At 49.3% G+C, this 20,697-nt stretch overlaps 1 protein-coding gene and 1 long non-coding RNA gene across 2 annotated transcripts in view; both read right to left on the reverse strand.

Moving 5' to 3' along the window:
- The window catches only part of APAF1 (apoptotic peptidase activating factor 1), a 65,118-nt gene extending 55,719 nt beyond the window's left edge, over nt 1-9,399 (reverse strand). Inside the window, 6 exon segments of the mRNA XM_078865829.1 lie at nt 497-609; nt 2,488-2,665; nt 3,576-3,773; nt 4,664-4,859; nt 5,950-6,092; nt 9,346-9,399. Of these exon segments, the coding sequence (XP_078721955.1) occupies nt 497-609; nt 2,488-2,665; nt 3,576-3,773; nt 4,664-4,859; nt 5,950-6,087 (823 nt within the window). The 5' untranslated portion in view covers nt 6,088-6,092; nt 9,346-9,399.
- A 1,452-nt stretch (nt 9,400-10,851) lies between these two features.
- On the reverse strand, nt 10,852-18,987 carry LOC144938299 (uncharacterized). Its single transcript, XR_013637834.1, has 3 exons — nt 18,964-18,987; nt 17,669-17,718; nt 10,852-10,905 (listed from the first exon to the last, which is right to left on the reverse strand). It is a non-coding gene; the product is annotated as an uncharacterized LOC144938299 (long non-coding RNA).
- Between the last annotated feature and the right edge of the window lie 1,710 nt (nt 18,988-20,697).

Here is a 20,697-nt window from a genome sequence, read left to right on the forward strand (position 1 = left end):
GGAAGCAGGTAGATCTCGTAATAATTCTGGCAAAATCGGCTGATGAAGCTGGATGTAATTACCAGCGAAACGGTAAAGTACTCAAATTGTAAATGTTGTAGATTTACTCTCCAACACACTGATGTGCTGAACTCGTAACTATTTGGCACATTTTCTTTACATGACAAACCTTACTAATTGGCTGTGTCGGGTGGCGGCGGGTTAACTACACGTTGAAACTTACGCGATCTAACTCTAAAAACCTTAAATTTCGATTTAATGCTTTCGTGACTGCAGGGATTCATCTTTTTGGTTCTTTCGGTAAAGTCACGTAGAAGGGAAATAATACATTTTATTATTTTATTATTTCCCTTCTACGTGACTTTACCGAAAGAACCAAGAAGGTCAAAAAACCTTTATTGTGAATAATAGTGGTCACGAAAGCCTACATGTCAAACTGCTGTTTGCACGTGTGTGGGCTTGTCAAGGCTGTGGAATAATCAGTGCCGTGTCTTACCAGTGGCTAGATCAGTGACACTGCTGTCTCGTGAGGTAAGCAGGACGCGGCTATGGACATCAAACGCCTTCACCACACGGCTATCCCAGACATCATCGAGCAGCAACAGGCACCTGCAGCCACAGCAACAACAACAGTTGCCATTCGCAGCGCTTGACAAGGGGGACTCGGTTATCGGGGTCAAGAGGGGGGAAGATAAGATTAAGGGAAGGTGACGAGAGTTGGGGGAGGGCGGGGGGGAGAGACTGTGGGAAAAATAATGAGGGTGCTGCGAGGTTCCCGGGAACCTGGATGGGAACTTAACAGCAGTGGACAACAACGCTGCCTCTAGCATCTGTAAGAGAATGAGGAGGATCAGGGTGTTAACATGAAATGGGAACTGTGGGAGGGGGTCAATTTGACAGACAGCGGGAAAAGGAATACCAGACCAAGGGGACAAAATAATACATTGAGCGACAACTTAGGGGGTTTTAGCTGAAATTTTGGTCTTGATAGATGGAAATGCCTCTTGCATAGCCAAAGAAAGTTTATTGAACTACGTGGTGAATAGATGATGTTAAAAAGCATAGGGGTCAGGCACAGACAGCATCACACTGTAACACAAGTCTACAGTGCTTCGACTCAAGCAGTGTTTCACTGTCGCTGGGCTGCTACTCCCCCCCCCCCCAGGGGTGTCACAAAAGACAGAGAGGGGAGCCGTGGGAGGTCCGTCTCTCCCTATGTCTCTTCCCTCACCAACTCACTCGCTTTCCCCATGTCTCTCTCTTTACCTATGTCTCACTCGCCGCGTGTTTCTCACTCTCTCACTCACTCTCCCCGTGTGTCTCTCTCTCCCCGTCTCACTTTCCATGTGTCTCTCACTCTCTCCCCTCGTCTCTCTCTCCCTGTGTTTCCCTCTCCGCATGTCTTTTTCTCTGCATGCTTCTTGACAAACTCTTCATTTTGATTTAAAGCTTTCGTGACTGCAGGGATTCATATTCTTGGTTCTTTCGGTAAAGTCACGTAGAAGGGAAACAATAAAATAATAAAAATATAAAAAATAAAATTCTCACGACGTTTCATTTGCAACACAAGCAATCATTATCAGGTGGGAAACCCACCGCAAGAAAATTTTCTTGCTGTGGTTTTCACAGAATTTTCTTGCTGTGGTTTTCACACTTGATGATGATTGCTTGTGTTGCAATCGAAACGTCGTGAGAATTTTATTGTTTTATATTTTTATTATTTTATTGCTTCCCTTCTACATGACTTTACCGAAAGAACCAAGAATATGCAACTCTTAATTCTTCGTGTCTCTCTCTATATCTCTCTATTCATGGCTCTCTGCTATCCTCTCGTCTTTCTCTTTCCTATTATCTCTCCTCCCACGCCTCTCCTCAGGTCTCGAACTTAGGGGAATCTGACTTAGGTAGCCAGGTTCATAGCGCACAGTGGTAACCACCGCACCACTACTAAATAACAAACTATTTTTCGTTTAACACGTAGGCTTTCACGACCAATATCATCCATAATAGAGGTCTTTGGGGTTAGATCGCATACATATATAAACGTGTTGGCAACTAGCACGGGTTGTCACGTAAACAGAACATGCCAATGCGTTACAATCTGAGTATTCAGATTGTAAATCTCCAACACACCGGTGTGCTGTACTAGTGACAAATTCGCACAATCTGTTTACGTGACAACCCTTATCAGTTGACTGTGTCGGGTGGTGGCAGGTTTTAACGACACATATTTACGCGATATAACCCAAAATACCTCTATTATAAACTATTTTACCAGGCAAGGCCCACTTGAACTATGTAGCTCTTTTTCAGAAGCTACATGGCCACAAACAATCGCTCAAAAAAGTGGCTTATCAGGTGGAAAATGTAAGCAGCAGCCCAATACTGTAAACGCGTGATGATGATTCTAAACGCGGAGGGAAAAACCGGACGACCCAGAGGAAATCCTAACAAAACCTGACACTCATGCTGCCATGAGGCGCTCGCCTGGGGTGGTGTCGCGTCAGTATAAGCCTCAGCGTGTCCTTGGCCTGCTCGAGGTTGTGCAGGTCGAGCCGCTCTCTCTCTGGCTGCAGACGCTGGCACAAGTTCTGCAGCTTGATGAGGAGCGTGGGCTTATCCACCTGGCCCACGCAAACCCAGAAGACACCTCCTGGGAAACACTCTGCACACGCGCACACACCGCCACACCACACCACGGCATTGCTACGTGCTCACAGCTAGCACTCAAGTGTTTAGGTGTCATCGTACCCAGATCCTACAGCTGTTGCATAGTAGACACGCGCCCTCCTGAGAATAATACCGGCTCCTACCATCTGCTCTTAAGTCTTCCCTTGGTCGCCGGACTCATGGAGACCACTCCAGTGTCTGCCTCTGCAATCGACCCTCCCCCCATCCTTCACACACTTCCCACCCAGCAAAACCGTGTTTGGTTACATCATGGAACCTCCTTTGCCAGTACCAACATATGAGAATAGGTTTTCCCCTTTTTTCTGGCAACAAAACAGGTGTTAAGATGTTAAAACACCTTTTGGCGTCCTCTGGTCGAACATGAGAAACCCTATTCTCGTGTTTGGTTAATTATCTCTACAACAGTCACCTGCCAAGCTCTCTTTCGGCCTTCTGCATTTGCTTGTCCTGGCTTGCCACAAAATTTCCAGCATTCATCTCAGACATCTGTGCTCAAATGCCACCTATTTTGAAGCCTTTCCATGTATAGCGCCCTGTGAAGGATTGTTTAAGGGCGCTTTATACATTTTGATATTATTATAAGATACAGCTCTGCTTCAAATAATCTTCTCTTTACACTCACATCTTTTCTCTTCTGAAGTCGTTTCCAAAGTCCATCAAAAACCTGTCATGCTAAAGCAATATGCCTCCCGATTTCCTCTTCACACCTCCCTGCATTACGGACATAACTGCCCAAGTATAAAAACTTCTCTACCACCTCAATCTTTTCTCCTCCTACTGTGTAGTATTTTATGGTTAATTAATTAACCGAGGGAGGGTGGGGGCCTGCCAGATTAGAAACGTGAACCTCTGCAACAAGAGGCACTACCGCTGGGCCCACCTACCTTTCACAAGCTTTGGGTCCCTCACTGCTTCGGCTGCAATGACCGACTTTCCGCAGCCGGCCATCCCGTGCAGCACAACCCACCCTGGCGCTCCGCGTAGCCCCAGCAGCGCCTCACGCACGGCGCCCAGCTGCTTCGTACGCTCCACAAACACCACGGGGCGCTGCGGCACGCCACCCTCCCGCAGCATCATCTCAACTGGTACACGCACACACGCCGTTACATTAACCGCATTTCACAGCACGTTATTCAACTACTTCGTTGCAATTTAAGGCATTTTTTTTTCTCATATCTGTAGTACCTCTGTGATCACAACGTAAAGATCTTTGGTACGATTCACATATTGGTGGAATGTGGATGTGTCCGTCTGTACATCTGACACTGGCCCATTCCTTGAAATGTTCTCAGCATGAAAGGAGCAGAGTTCATGCTCCATTCACCAAAAGTGGGAAATGCGAGTTGAGGCAGGCACAATGTTATTTTTGTATCATCACTAAGCCATCACGTAACCACCACAAAGGCCTCAGATCCTGCCAGCTTACAGGTGTCAAAGTTTTAATTCAAGCATAACAAGACGTCATCATGGCCAACAACCGTGGATGCTCCCCAGCTTTTAGTTAGGGCAGTGGTTAAAATGTAAATACGGAAGTACCGCTTTTAAACCTTTACACCCTTTAGCCCAGGTTCATTTTCGTTTCCCTCTGGAAACATCGCACTATAGAAGTAGGAACTGTTCTGAAGAATGCAAGTGTACAAGTCTGGTGTTCTGAAAAATGCCGGTACGGCGTACTGTCAAAAACCTGTAAATTTCCACCATTGATTAAGGGCAAATAAAAAACAATGAAGGGTTTCAGTAAATTTCAACTTGAGAAATGTGTCATGTAACCAGTGCACACTAGCCACAGCATTTCAACAGCGATTCATTTTCTGGGTAGACGCATTATACTCAATTTTGTGATGACTAAAAACAAAATGCACCTTTGGAAGATACAGCAAATCTAACAGCACAGTGATCCCTGGCAGACCCACGTGCGCAATTCTGAGTGCATCCCAACGATGGACCGAAATTGCTGCGATGGGCAACTTACAGGCACTGGAGCCACATTTTATGTGATGATCAGGTTCTTCGGAAGGAGACATGGGGATGGGCAGGAAATCTTGTAGCAATGCAGCCAGATCAATGTAGCTCTCCTTCACCAGAGCATTGTAGAATGAGATGACTGCGTAGTTGTCCTTATTCAAGAGCAACTTCAATAGTTCTGATGCCTGTACTTGGCGGGCAACCTAGGCAAATATAAACCACTTAAAAAATCATAAAAATATATCATACTGCCTTGATAAAAAATCGACTACACGAGTTTGCTTGTTTTTATGGACTATCACAAAAATTAAAAACATTAATGTACAAGACATGAACAATATATAAATGCCACTCTCCCTGCTCACCTATCTCTGTGAACAAAACCTCAAGATAGTAAAAGATGACATGTTTATGCTCAACTAATTCATGAAATTAAAGTATACCGTTTACATTTTAACGGTTTCCAACTACATTTGAAAGCCTTAACGAGTTAGCTCTGACCGTCCATCTGTCTGTAACTGTGCGGCACGATTACTCTTAAAACGATGATTCGATATGAGTGCGAGTTTATTTTTAAGTTGTGTTGCTAATAGGGACCCTGTTCGTGTATCAACCAGAAAATTGTATAATCCTGGTTGGGGGTTGACTCAGTCCATCATTCCTACCTCCGGGATCAATAAATGCGTACCACATTGCAGGGAAGTCAACGGTGGTTCTCTCATGGAATGTCGAATTGTCATCACTGGCTCAGGGCTGCAAATGGGAAATGAACACCGCCTTAATGCTCATTTGAGCAGAAAAGTACAGCGGAAAGGAGTCTTAAGAACACAGATTCAAAACTGGTTTGAGATAGCAGCGGTACAGATGGTTCAGAAACGTCACGGACAAACCACGAGAGTGCAGATTCACTGAGAAAGATTAGCAGGAAACAAGTGATTTGTTACATGCAAAGAATAGTGAAGGACTGCAGAACTGTTACGTAGGATTGAGAACCCTACGGCAGTAAAACAGCTGACGCTCCGTGTCTTTGCTATGCCGGTCAGAGGCAGATATATAAACTTCCCAAGGAGGGTGGGAGGGTCCTGAAATTAATACAGCTTGTTACATAGGACACTACGTTAAAAAAAATGTATTCAATGAATAATCTCTGGTGAATAGAAATAAAGTAGTAATTTTCCGAGTCTTAAGGGAGAAATCGCCTCCATCGCTCCCGCCCCCCCCTCCTCCTTGACTCAGCCACTGGTGGCTGTGTGGGCTGTGCTTCGTCTCAGGCTGCCGTGTCTGTGTCATCACCTGCGCTCGCAGCTGCTCCTCTTCCGCATCGGTGAGCACGCCGTCGCTCACCAGGTGGTCGAACAGCAGCACCGGCTTAAGGTCGCGCACGAGGTGCGTGCGGTGCTGCAGCAGGCCGCTTCGAGTCCGCTCGTCCATGGCAGCTGCAGATCGACACACACATCCACGCATACGACACGTCATCATCATCACTATCATCAGCCATGGTGAATCCACTGCTGGATGAAGGTCTCCCCGAACCACTGCCACTTCTCACAATCCTACGATGCAAGAGTTTACCCAGCAACTAAAACACGACTTAATTTCATCGCTCCATCTCCCTGGTGGACGTCCCTCGGATGCATTCCTTTCCTTGGTTGCCACTCCGTTTTTAAGCTCGACAGTGGTCCATCGTCCCTTCAAGCGACTCATCCTGCCCAAGCCCACTGTACTTCTCTTAACGTCATTAACCTGCACATGTTCTCCAATACACGTGTAGTGAGTCCAACTGAGTTGCAGACGTTGCCTTGGAAGCAACACTATTTATTTCACCAACTCAACATAACACAACCTACACTTGGGTGTTGAATGTCTATCTAGCCACGCTAAGGCAGAACTAGACACGGTTCGCTATCCCGGCCCGGACCACAAGCTGGGTCCCAGACCGCATGGCTAGAGGCTTCTTTAACCCGACGTGGATCTTCTTCACCAGCAAACCAAAGAACCCCGAGCCCCTCACGGGGCCCCGTTATATCCCCCCGGGCTGGGGTTGGCTCCGCCCTTCGCCCCGCCCACCTTCCAGATCTCTCGCTCTTTCCCGAAGGCTCCCGAAAGCTCTTTTATACCACGTGACCGCTAGCGGTCCCCGTCCACCAGTGGCCCCCCTCCAATATCATCCGGTCACGTGTCGGCAGGTCAACCAGCATATCATGCCCCAACGTAACCCTGGCTGGCTGACATTCGCTCTCGCTCCCTCACCGGCTTCGTAAGCCCAGCACCACACAGTGACATTCACAGTCACTACACACGTACAGGTATTCCTCGATTTACAAAAAAGATGCATTGTTCAAAAAGACATGGCTTTTGCCATTAATTTAATACAAAAAATGAGGGATGTGTCATTCCAACTCTACTAACCTAAAAATATACAAAAAAAAATATCATAAAAATAACAGAAATATTAAAACGATTAAATAATACATTTTAAAACAAAATTGTTAACTTTTTCAGGAATCAAAAGAACAGCATGATTGAATGACTGGAAATGTGATGTGGAGGTGTTATCGTTGCACTTAGGGATACCATGACACTTTCGCGGAAGGATAATGCAGCCTCCCGGGTGGTTTTCATTTGATCTCATGGCACATGCCATATGAAATTAAGTAAACGCGGAAATGAGATTTCGTTAATCGAAAAGTGTCCGTAATTTTCAAATTGCGTTAATGCTCAATTTTGTAAACAAAATATTCGTAAATTGAGGGATACCTGTATTGCTGTCTGTGTAATTTCAAGCATTACATCTCTCCATGCTTCTTTGCAAAACTCTGTCGTTTGTTCCATTTTTGTTATGCCCATGTTTAGGACCTATATGTCATAGCAGGTAGTACACATTGAAGAATTATTTTTTATAGGCACATTTGTATCGAACAGGAAACTCGAGACAAGGCTTAGGCAGCAAGAAAACTATGAGATGAATATTTTCGGGGCACAGTGCACAATGGGCCGAACCAATTTATGGAATTATCACCCTCAAGAACGACAAAGCCGACGGTTTCGACATTCTGGACAAATCCCGTTTTAATTAATAATATATAATATAGGGTAAAGCACAATCCACGATAACACGTGAGATGCGTACGCAGGCTGAACAAAGACTGAGGCGCGTGGGTAGCACCTCGGCGCATCCAGCAGCATCCCAATGCCTTGTGTGATGCTACGTCGAGGCAGCCGTAAAACCTCGCACGACGTAGTTCCGTTTGCTCAATCGCGTTATATCCAATTCGCATCCGCGTTATAAAAAAGTGTTCCCTAACATATTCATCGCGTTATATACAATTCGCGTTATGAAAACACGCGGCACTATAGGAGAACGGTCTGTACTGAGCTCACAACAAGAACAAGGAAATCAAGTGGCCGCTAAAATCCGGAGCAAGCCAACTGCGTCAGTGTATTCGTGTCTGTGTGTGTCTCTCCGTATGTGTCCCCCACTCCTATGTCAGTGGTATGTCTCTGTGTCTCCTGATCCGTTTGCTCAACTCTGCATGCATGGACATAAGAGTTGAGAGGGCCGGTGGTGGGGGCTGACGGGAATCTGCCGGAATTATGCACCGCGGAGTCAAATGTGTTCGTGGAGTCAATGGAACTGTAGAGCTGAGTGTCATCGCTTTCGAAGTTTGCAGTCGTCATTGAAGATGGAGTAGATACACCAAGGAAAACAAAGCGCCAAACGTTATATTGTGCAATACAACAGCACGGCGAATACCCATGCAGAGAATACAAGGAGTACGCACAGTAAACACAGTGCTCACACGTGTACACACACACACGTGTACACACACACACACGTGTACACACACACACACGTGTACACACACACACCCACGTGTACACACACACACACGTGTACACACACACACGTACACACACGTGTACACACACACACGTGTACACACACGTGTACACGTGTACACACACGTGTACACACACACACACACGTGTACACACACACACGTGTACACACACAAACACACACACGTGTACACACACACACGTGTACACACACAAACACACACACGTGTACACACACACGTGTACACACACACACGTGTACACACACACGTGTACACACACGTGTGTGTGTACACACACACGTGTACACACACACACGTGTACACACACACACACGTGTACACACACACACACGTGTACACACACACATGTGTACACACAGCACAAACAAAGATCCCCCGTAAAGCCTGAACAGACTGTCAAGTGACCAATAAAGGCCGGCTCGGCCCACGAGGGGGTGGCCGGCCAACACCACACAGTACAGTGTACACACACACAACATACACCAATTTATTTACCAGGTAAAGCCCACAGAGCTGTGTAGCTCTTTTTCAGAAGCGACTTGGCCACAATTGATAGCTCACCGAAGTGACTTATCATGTGGACACTTCTAACAAGACTGTTGGGGCAAGCGCTGTCAGCGAGTAGCACCAATGAAGGGCGACACGGCACACGAGGGGGTGGGTGGCCAGCACCATGCGCACAGTACACACAGTGTACACACACACACAGAGTACAAACAGTGTACACACACACAAAGTACAGTGTACACACACAGTACACCCAGTGTGCACACACAGTACACACAATGTACACACACAGTACACAATGTACACACACAGTACACACCGGACTCGCTTCCCAGTTGCAATTCCACTTCCCGCTCGCGCCGCGCTCCCAATTGGTTGCGTCACAGAATAACTTTATTGAGTTACTCTCACGTAACTTTATTGCTACCGCCAATGATAACTTTATTGAGTCACTCACGTAACTGGGTTAGGGCGGTCGCGGAAGAGCTCGCTCGCGCCGCCATCTTGTTTAGTTCCTTCATAGCCCTGACCCTGAAGACATCTTGTTTAGTTCATTCACAGCCCCATGGTATTCCTGAAGCATTCTTGTTCATCTTCTTGGTTCTTTCGGTAAAGTCACGTAGAAGGGAAGTAATAAAATAATTTAAAAAAAACATAATAAAATTATTCTCACGACGTTTCGGCCACAACGCAAGTAGCCGTCCTCAGGTGAAAACCAGGTCTGTCGAGGCGACAGCGTCTGAATGAAACAGCACACGCGCTTGGAGCATGTATATAAGCTGGGTTGGAAGGGGGGGAAGAAAGGGGGAGCCTTGAAAAAAGAATATGCATATCAAGAGGAATTTAGCATATTTATGGGAAATGCAGGTGTGTGATTAGTACTGCATATGCCCGTGCATTATGCAGGATTAGCAGCATCAAAGGGAGGGGGATAAGGGAATTATTTTCTCTGAGATAAGAGTTAAGCTAGTTCTAGACAGAATTCGTTAATTATTAGAAGAAGTTACAGCAGCAGATGTTAGTGTAAATGCGTTTGGTATTACTTCTTCTAATGCTAAACGAATTCTGTCTAGAACTAGCTTAGCTCTTATCTCAGAGAAAATTATTTCCCTTATCCCCCTCCCTTTGATGCTGCTAATCCTGCATAATGCACGGGCATATGCAGTACTAATCACACACCTGCATTTTCCATAAATATGCTAAATTCCTCTTGATATGCATATTCTTTTTTCAAGGCTCCCCCTTTCTTCCCCCCTTCCAACCCAGCTTATATACATGCTCCAAGCGCGTGTGCTGTTTCATTCAGACGCTGTCGCCTCGACAGACCTGGTTTTCACCTGAGGATGGCTACTTGCGTTGTGGCCGAAACGTCGTGAGAATAATTGTATTATGTTTTATTTTTATTATTTTATTACTTCCCTTCTACGTGACTTTACCGAAAGAACCAAGAAGATGAATCCCTGCAGTCACGAAAGCTTTAAATCATTCTTGTTTAGTTCATTCACAGCCCCGGCTGTGTTGGCTACGTCAGGACTCAATCGTGGTAGAATGTGTTGAAGAGCCCTGATATGAAAATTGCAAGACTTGACTATATTTTGCACGTGGTGATCAAACGACATTCTATTTCAGTATGGTGCCGAGGCTCTTTAGATGTGTAGGAAAAAATATCCTGGAGTGTGCGACCGCCACACCTTCCCACACATGTTTTCACCTGCGCCTCGGAGTGTTGGGGCCGACGTCCACCCCCTCCATTCCCCCCTCCTCCCCGTCGGACGCCTCTCGCCGGGCCCCCGCCGATCGGGTGATTCCCCCCCCCCCGCACCAGCGCCCTCTCTGAGGGACATCGCGACTCGGCTGGCTCACCACCGCCCGGGGTTATCTGCCACACGCTCACACAGCCCACCACAAAAGGTCAGCGCTGAACTAAAACAGGACCCTGCGGGGTGGGCTGGTAGGAATAATACTAATACCGGTACAGGTGTAATAAAAGACTTGACCACGATCTCTGGCTCAGTGTCCTTTATTTGGTCCGTACTGTATTACCCACACGGCTGTCTCTCTTATTCTCTCAGTGCTGGTTCCGATGTCACTCCAGTCACCGTCAGCAGCTCCGCTGCTGTTCTTTGTCGCTCTTGCAGCCCCCACAGCAGCTCCGCTGCTGTTACTCACTCTCAGCCCCCTTGGCTGTAATCGCTGCTGCTCACTCCGCAGCGCTGACAGCCTCGTGCTGTCTCTCTCTCTCTTCGTCGCTCCTGCGACTCTCTGCAGCCACACCGCTGCCTCTAACACACAGCCTTCCTGGCTGTACTCTCCTCTCTCTTCGTCGCTCCTGCGACTCTCTGCAGCCACACCGCTGCCTCTAACACACAGCCTTCCTGGCTGTACTCTGGGGTCGGCTCCCGCTCGCCGGCGGTGCCCCCCTCCTCTCGTTCGCCCTCGTGGCCTCACCCTTTTCCATTCACAACCCGACTGACTTCTCTTTCCGGTTTACCCACTTAAGGACCCCAACCTTTCACCCACGTCACCTGGCTCCGCCTCCTTGTGACGTCACATCCGGAAGGTCGCTTTCGCCCGCATTACACCACCCTCCCCCATAGAAAAAACCCAGCCGACCTCGGCTGAACAATACCAAAGCGTAATGCGGTGAACCGACCTTCCCCCTTAAAGGACACTAAGCATGTAATATAACAACAACAGCACAAAGCACAACAACGCACATCCGCATGTCGTACACGACAGCCACCCGGCCCCAGGGTAGTGGAGATGATGTAATTCCGGGCCGCTTAAGAAAACCCCAATAATTACCCAAATAACCGCGATGGACGCCCCAGTATTTACATTTTAACAACAATATTATTTACACGTGAAAACAACAACAACAAAAAAATGTCTGCTCTTACCCACCAGCAGTCCTCCCTTGAGGACCAGCACAGACCTCAGACGTACACAGCATGTACCCACAGTCACTCTCAACAAACCAACAACCCCTAATCGCACACCCTCGCGTGGAGAGAGCCACGCTCCCCAGCGGTAACGTTTAATTCGCCGTAACCCTCACCGTGGTCGTCAACCCACGGCAACATCCATTTACCATACTCTCAGCTAGTGCCATTTCGGGGATGAGCAGCACTCGGCCATGCTCCTCCCTTACTATCCCATCAGCGATGGACACACACCAGCCTTGCCAAAAATAATGACGTTGCAACGTCAACAAAGTCTTCTGCACCCCTAAATGCAATAGTGTGTCACGATGGAGAGTTCTCATCAACTCGAATCGCAAGGACGTTGGTAGCACCACACGCCAGCTTTCCTGGAACCCTTCTCGCCACATAAGCAGACCATCTCGGAGAGCGGTTCGCGGCCCCACAGCCGTACTCGGACTCCCATTGTCCCTCATAGACCGCTTCCGCATGGACAACAACAACTCATCCATCATTTGTTCCCGAATCCAGACAGACCGCGGCAGATTCAAAACCCCGTCAGTCGGTCCCGGTTCCATCGGAGTATCCGACTTCTCGACGGCCAACGTAAGCGGCTGAGGGGGGTTTAGAATCGGCGAACACCTATGCGTCCCCGACGCACATTTACAAGGGGCGCGCCCTGGTAATCTGGAAAGTGCGTCAGCGTTCGCATGGCGCACTCCCTTCCGATGTTGAATTTGGAAGGAAAATGCCTGTAGCGTGTCCAACCAACGTGCCCACTGTCCCGATGGCTGGTCCATTTTAAGTGCATATTGCAAGGCCGCATGATCCGTACGCACAATAAAAGAACGACCGTAAAGGTACGGTCGAAATTGCCGTAGGAAAAACCAACCGCCAAAAGTTCTCTACGAGTGACACAGTAGCGTGTTTCCGCAGGCGACAAGACTCGGCTACCATACGCCACGACGCGCTCTACGCCCCCTTTAGACTGTGATAATACCGCCCCATTACCTGTGTCACTCGCGTCCGTATCAAGAATGAAAGGGCGATCAAAATCGGGATAATCCAATGTCGGAGCCGTAGCCAATAGATCACGCAGACTCCGAAAGGCCGCCTCTTCCGGCTGTCCCCAAACAAATTTCCGTCCTTTACCCGTAAGGAGATGCAAGGGCCTCGCAATCGTCGCAAAACCCGGCACAAATCTTCGGTAATACGAGGCAAATCCCAAAAACCGCCGAACATCCCCCACGGTGGCCGGAGTCGGCCAATCCCGGACGCACGCCGTCTTTTCCGGATCCGTGGACACCCCCTCAGCACTCACAATGTGCCCCAGATAACGGACGGACCGTTGCAGTAGGTGGCATTTCTTTGGTTTAAATTTTAAATTCGCAGAGCGCATCCTCGTGAACACTGTCTCCAGCCGTGTTAAATGTTCCTCAAATGTGCGGCTGAAGACAATGATATCGTCCAAATATATAAGACACGTCTGCCACTGCAACCCCGTCAAACGAGCTCCATCAATCTTTGAAATGCGCTTCATAGCCAAGGGAAGATCAATCCCTCGGCAAGGCCAGATATCAACGACCCCCCCCACGGGGTAATGTTCTCTTATAGAGACAATAACACCCTAACCCAAAACCCGTGAGCCCCCGGCACACCAGGTTCAGTCTGCCACCGCACAACTGAACCATGACTCCCCGAGCCATATGAGCACACGGCCCATTAGTTTAAGACATACCACGGAGGTTTCGCCTCCGGGCTGTCAGGTCAGCCATCAGCCATAGGCCGACGTGACCACCACTCGTGCATCACCCAATCAACAATGGCAGGCATAACAGATGGAATATTTGCCCCACCGAGGTTTTTCCCGCGCGCTCAAAATGGCGGCCCCCTTCGCCCAGCGCGTTCGCGCAATATCTCGCGCGCACTCAAAATGGCGGCCCTTTCCGCAAAGCGCATCGACGCCATACCCCGCGTGTGCGCAAAATGGCGGCCCAACGTGCGAACACGTGGCCAGTTTTCTCCATTCGTGCACCCCAGCTTCCCTTTGCTGGGGGTCACAAATTGCTTCCCCCGTCTTATTGTAACAATCCCAACAACGATAGACGCACAGCCCCAGCTTGCTGCGCGCAGCAGTCATATCGGGGAATTTTTAACCAATATTTTACCAGCCACATTGGTTACACAACCCAACTCGCAAAGCAACTCGTGGCTGCATGCGACCAACCGAATACGCGACGCAACTTGGCGCCAATTTACGGTCCCATTAGCATTAACCTTTGAGACACCCACAACGGCGTCATCACGCACCCTCAAAGCGCGCTCTCTCTCTCACAAAGCGCCGTTACCCATAATATACACAAAATCGCGTGTACATAACATCCATACGACCAAATAATAGGGTCCCCCTCGAATTTGTTACCAATTTCCAACAGGTACGCACAATTAATAACATCCCAACCCCAATAGTCAATCAATGCATCGCACCCCATAACCGTACAGAACGGTGTAACAGCACATACAGTCAGCATATCGCGATCACACGCGCACATTTAAGCACAATAGCAAGCCGATCTGCAGGTAACCAACACACCATTAATCCAGTCGTAACATTGCAGCAACACCAATATTCTCTCTCTTGCAACAACCACATCGCACATAGCACCTCGCAGCACAATACACCAAAAAAAATATATATATATTTTTCAATTAAGCCCATCGCACAAGGTAACCCACGAGATGATACAGCGCAAGATACCCGACGCTCCCGAGTTAATAATTAACTTCGCCATCAATATAACAACTCCACACCGCAGCGCACACACACAATTTAACACTCAGCAAGCACAGCATACTCTCCGTCCATTCTCAACACACGTACACACTTTAATTGACACCGAGCAACAAGCAGATAGCGCGTTCATCGTTATTACACACACATACCCACAGTCCGAACCGCGCTCCGCACAATCGAGTCATGAGAGAACAAAATCGCCCCCCCCCGGCCCTCGAAAGATAAGTGAGGTGCGTGTAAAGGCCGGGTGCGTATCGTTACGACCCGCCCGGGGCTGCAGCAAGAAGAGGACGGCAGGGCGGCAACTTGAGTCGTCTTGCAGAACTCGTTCGGCGACTTGACTGCTCCGTTGTCACGCACCCGAGCCAGGACGGGAGAGCTCCCGCCCCAGCAGCTGTAGCGTCGTCGTCCTCTCCTCGCAGCTCCCCCTCGCAAAACAGCAGCTCACAGCAGGCTGCTCTCCCCGCGGCACCTCCAGATGGCAGCGCAAGGCTGCCTCTCCGCCGCGATGTTGAAGATGGCGGCGTCTCCCCGCCGCGGTGAAGACAAGATGGGGGCTTCCCGCCGTTTCTCCCCTGCCACGCCCAAGATGGCGTCTCCGTGCCGCGTGGCAGATGGCGCTGGCAGCGCAGGCAAGGCGTCGGCCTGCAGACCACCCTCGGCTCTCCCCACTGCCGTCGTCGGCGTGGTGAGCTCACACGGTTTTGCCAGCACGATTTTCCAGGTCTCCAGCTGCGCCATCTGTCTCAATCGTAAGTCGGATGATGTAGCAGATGATGGCACAGGAATATTCTTTCTTCCGAGCCGTCTTGACAAGCCGTTTCACTTCTGACACCAGTGTAATAAAAGACTTGACCACGATCTCTGGCTCAGTGTCCTTTATTTGGTCCGTACTGTATTACCCACACGGCTGTCTCTCTTATTCTCTCAGTGCTGGTTCCGATGTCACTCCAGTCACCGTCAGCAGCTCCGCTGCTGTTCTTTGTCGCTCTTGCAGCCCCCACAGCAGCTCCGCTGCTGTTACTCACTCTCAGCCCCCTTGGCTGTAATCGCTGCTGCTCACTCCGCAGCGCTGACAGCCTCGTGCTGTCTCTCTCTCTCTTCGTCGCTCCTGCGACTCTCTGCAGCCACACCGCTGCCTCTAACACACAGCCTTCCTGGCTGTACTCTCCTCTCTCTTCGTCGCTCCTGCGACTCTCTGCAGCCACACCGCTGCCTCTAACACACAGCCTTCCTGGCTGTACTCTGGGGTCGGCTCCCGCTCGCCGGCGGTGCCCCCCTCCTCTCGTTCGCCCTCGTGGCCTCACCCTTTTCCATTCACAACCCGACTGACTTCTCTTTCCGGTTTACCCACTTAAGGACCCCAACCTTTCACCCACGTCACCTGGCTCCGCCTCCTTGTGACGTCACATCCGGAAGGTCGCTTTCGCCCGCATTACACAGGGATATCGACCGCACATACACGCGCACACACACACGCACATACTCGCACACACGCACATACACGTACACACGCACACACACACACACACCGCACGCACACACACACACACGTACACACACATGCACGCACGCACACGTAATGAAGTTGTGTTGCTACGCTTCCAGTTCGCCGTGAATAACGATCCGAAGCCCAATAGCGCCCATTCATCACGCCGCTCGAGTGGGCCGGACACGCACACACGCACGCACACACACGCACACAGTCACACATATACACACACGCACGCACACACAGACACGCACACACACGCACACACACGCGCATACACACGCACACACACGCACGCAAACACACACGCACACACACACACACGCGCATACACACGCACAACAACAACAACAACCGCCATTCGCCACTAAGTGGCGGTGACGTCACCACGACGCTTGTGCCAGGCCATGTGCACCTTGAGGCCACGTGAAGTGTCGAACGCCCGCTGACAGGAGGTCACGGGGCAGACCCTGGTGCCACCGGTCGACTGACCAAGATGACCGAGATGACTGGCTGATGCACCACCTGTGCCCCCTACTGTGCCAACTTGTTGTGCTTTAGCCACCCGGCGCTCCGCTCGTTGTTGTGAGCGTCGCTCCTCCGCCCTCCGTTGTTGTTGGAGGGCGACTGCCCTCCAACAACCTGGTCTGTCGGAGCGACAGACCAGGTAGCTTCCACACAGCGTTACGCAACCGATGAAAAGATATTGCCGCTCGACTGATTCGGAGTGAGATCTCTGCTGATAAACTGGAGCCGGTCATAAGCACACTGCCCAGGTATGGGAAACTCTCCACTCTCTCCACAACTGCCCCATCACCGATTGGGAGTTGTGGGGGTGGAGTGCCCGATGGTACAAAATACCCAGGCAGGTGCTTAGTTTTGGTGGGGCTGATGGTAAGGCCCCACCTCTTAGTGGCACACTCCAGTCTCAGCAGCAGCGTCTCCAACTCCTCTTCTGAATGAGCAGCTATTACCAAATCATCGGCATACATAACGTGGTTGACCAATAGGGAGCCATCCCTTGATCGCACCCGGGCGTCGATCAGCCTCCCATTATATCTGTACCAAATGGTAATTCCCCCGGTACAGCTATTGAAGGCTTCATGAACTACGCAGTCGAAATAGATGTTAAATAATGTGGGAGCCAGAGGACATCCCTGTCGCACCCCAAGGTGTACAGGGAAAGGCTCCGACTCCCGGCCACGTAGTTTTACCCGGGCCCGCTCACCATCATGAAGGTCCTTAATGATCGTGAGCAGAGGGTCAGGGACTCCGAAAGCACGAAGAACAACCCAGAGCCCAGTCCTACTGATGGTATCATAGGCCTTGACCAGGTCAATAAAGCAGAGATGTAGGTCTTTTTGGAATTCCCACACACACATACACACACGCACGCACGCGCACACACGCGCACACACACACACGCACCTCTCACCTGCAAGGCAGCGGTCGCCGCTTCTCCTCCCACATCTCTCGTCGCGGCAGCTGTAACGATGGTGCAAGTTTGTTTTTATCATCAATTCCTCCTCCACCCCTCCCCGCCACTGTTCACCCACCAGAATAAATGAGTTCGCCCATAGTCAGTCGATCAAAAAGTTTCGCCGTGAGGCGCCGGAAGCGACGGCCATCTTGTTTAATTCACAGATCGCAGGGGGAGCGGGCGGCCATCTTGTCGGACAGGGTCATGCTAAGTGTTTGCAGTAGGGGGCGATGTTGATACACGGACGGACGGACGGACGATATAATCTATTGGTGGTCTGGTCCACTTCGTTCCTACCAGTATAATCTATTGGTGGTCTGGTCCACTTGGTTCCTACCAGTATAAACGGCGGCATGAATATGCACGCCTACCACGGCGGGGATAGGTCTATGGGGCACGCCTCCGTCAACTACATTTTTACCCACTTCCCAGTGTGCTATCGACTGCAAACTTGAAAAACCTATGTCATATTGATGACGATACTATATTCTATCATTAAAAAAATCCGAAACATATATTTAAGCATTTTACACGCTTTTATTTAACTTGCTTTGTGTAGTATCCTAAAATCTTGTAACTCAATTTCAACCGTATTCACAAAGTCGCATCGACTGCAAGCTTGGTATAGGTATGTCATACTGATGACAATACTATATTCTATCATTAAAAATATATTTTTTTAAACAATCTTTTTTACGGCTCTAATTGTCTACGCTCAAATCACGTTGCCTGTAAATCACCACGGTCCCTGACGTCACGGCAAGCCACGGGGAGCCACGCCGAGAGGGGCGGGGGATGTGGAAGGAGGGGTGGGGAGGGGCGATGGGGGAAGGGGGCAGGGGGGAGGGGCAGCTCGGACAGTACATGTCATTAAAACGTGCTTTTTAAAATAATATTTTAATTTTTTACTGTGTAAACACGCACGCGAGCGTAAACACGCGCAAACGACGACGGCCGTATATGCTGCAGTACACGCGCATGCTCAAATCACTCACACCACACCTACGCTGCAGCCCTGCGCTCGCTCTCACACCGGGCACACCGTTGCTCCACGCAGACGCACCACACATAGATCACAGACGCTACGCCGATGTTCTGCCCACACACACAGAAATCACACTACACCTATATTCTGAACTCGAGTTTATTAATGGCGCCAATACACATTACCCGGAGGAGGAATATTTTGCGAGGAGAGCCGAGCGTAACTCTGCCTATGAACCCAGCTACTCAAACGTCCTACCCCGTACCTTGAAACTGGACTTGCGGCGTCCCACGGATAATGCGAGAGTAAGAGGGAGGACGAGAGAAGACTTGCCCAATCACTGTCTGGCATCACACGGATGCTGTGAGTGGCTTGAAGAGGCAGGACGGCAGGCAGGGAGTGGGTCATGACGGCCCGGAGGTTGTAGACAACTGCCCCAATCGTCCCGGGGCTCCCACCTTTATACTCTTGCTGCCGCCCCACCCACCCATTGCTCTCCCATGCCCAGTTGTTCGAACCTTCGTTTTTTTTTACACTCTTTTCGCCCCTTACCCATTTTTTCCCGTGCCCAGTAGTTTGAGCCTTCGGTTTTGCTCTTTATGCCTAATATTCCACCCTCCATCTCCCCCCCAATTTTGTGAGTAACTCATTGCGGTGGGCCCAGGGAACCTTTTCTTTTTGCGCCCATACAATTTTAAGCCAATTTAGGGGCACCGCAATGTAACCTGTCCTGTAGGGGTCGGCCAATCTCCTGGCACCGAGAAACCGTGGGACTCTCCCCCTAGGGGCCCTCCGGATTAAAACCCGATGTGCCAGGACACTACGTGGGTGTGCTTCATGTGGGCGTGTGTTCAGTGCGGGGGTTGGGAGGGGATCGCGGCCTTCGCAGAGTTGCTCTGCGGTCGTGGAGCTGAGGTCTCTCCGAATCTTGTGATCAGCTGCGTAACGCTGTGTAGAAGCTATCTGGCCTGTCGTTCCATACAAAGCTCTGGGTCTTCACGGTCAGTTATCCCCTCCCTTCTCTATGCTTGCAAGACATGGAGCCCTTTAAAGGAACATCTGCTCCTGTTTAAAACATTGTAGCCTCGAGAGAGTGTTTTGCATATGGGAGGAAACAGAGCCTCAGAGTGCAAACCCACAAGAGGCAAGAGCACTCATCAGAATTTGCTTGGTGCTCTCCGTTTTGAAACAGTTGGTGAGCCGAGGCCGAAAAGGTCCAAATGTCAAGCGGCCAGCCATGATCAATCCACTGTTGGACCAAGTTCTCCCCAAAACTGCTACCACCTCTCACGATCCTACAAAGCTGCAATAGACAAGAGTGGACGGGATGCAGCCATGAGCGAAACACTCATGAATGGAACTGGCCAAACATCCCAACACAGGACCCTCCTGTTAAAAAAGTAGTCTTGAGACTAAGCGAGGCTTTCTTGGGTAATAAAGAGAATTATGTATGACTAGTTCATGAAGCCTGTCTTCGCCAGGAAAAATTTTTCAATAAATATAATCATTCATCTGATATGATTTTGTACAATTTCTATCTATGATCAGACACTAACAACTACTCCGAAAAAATTCATTTTTCCGCAAAAACCACATACAAGAATTTTACTTGATTCAACTACTTGTATTTTAAGACGTACCCATCGGAAACCGCTCAATTGAAAGATTCCGTTCTTTTTTTTATTAGAAAGAACAAAATGTATTAACTTAATACTTTGAGGGGGAAATATAATTATTCAGATTTGGACATCATAAACTCCTTAAAAAATGTTTTTTTTAAAACAACGGTTTTATTTTAAAGTGCACTAAAAAGTAAATAACTAGATTGGACAACGGGAAGTGGACGACATATTGATTACAAGATTTGACGACGATGTACAAACTTTTATCACAACTTCGTTTAACTCACCGTCGAGAAGTACGTGAATGATGCGGCGGCTGTGCCTGCTTCTTGGGCGAGGTGATTCCAGAGTTTAGTTTTTGAGCACCACAAATATCT

The sequence above is a fragment of the Lampetra fluviatilis genome, chromosome 21, assembly GCF_964198595.1.
Source record: "Lampetra fluviatilis chromosome 21, kcLamFluv1.1, whole genome shotgun sequence".
NCBI classification, from domain to species: domain Eukaryota; kingdom Metazoa; phylum Chordata; class Hyperoartia; order Petromyzontiformes; family Petromyzontidae; genus Lampetra; species Lampetra fluviatilis.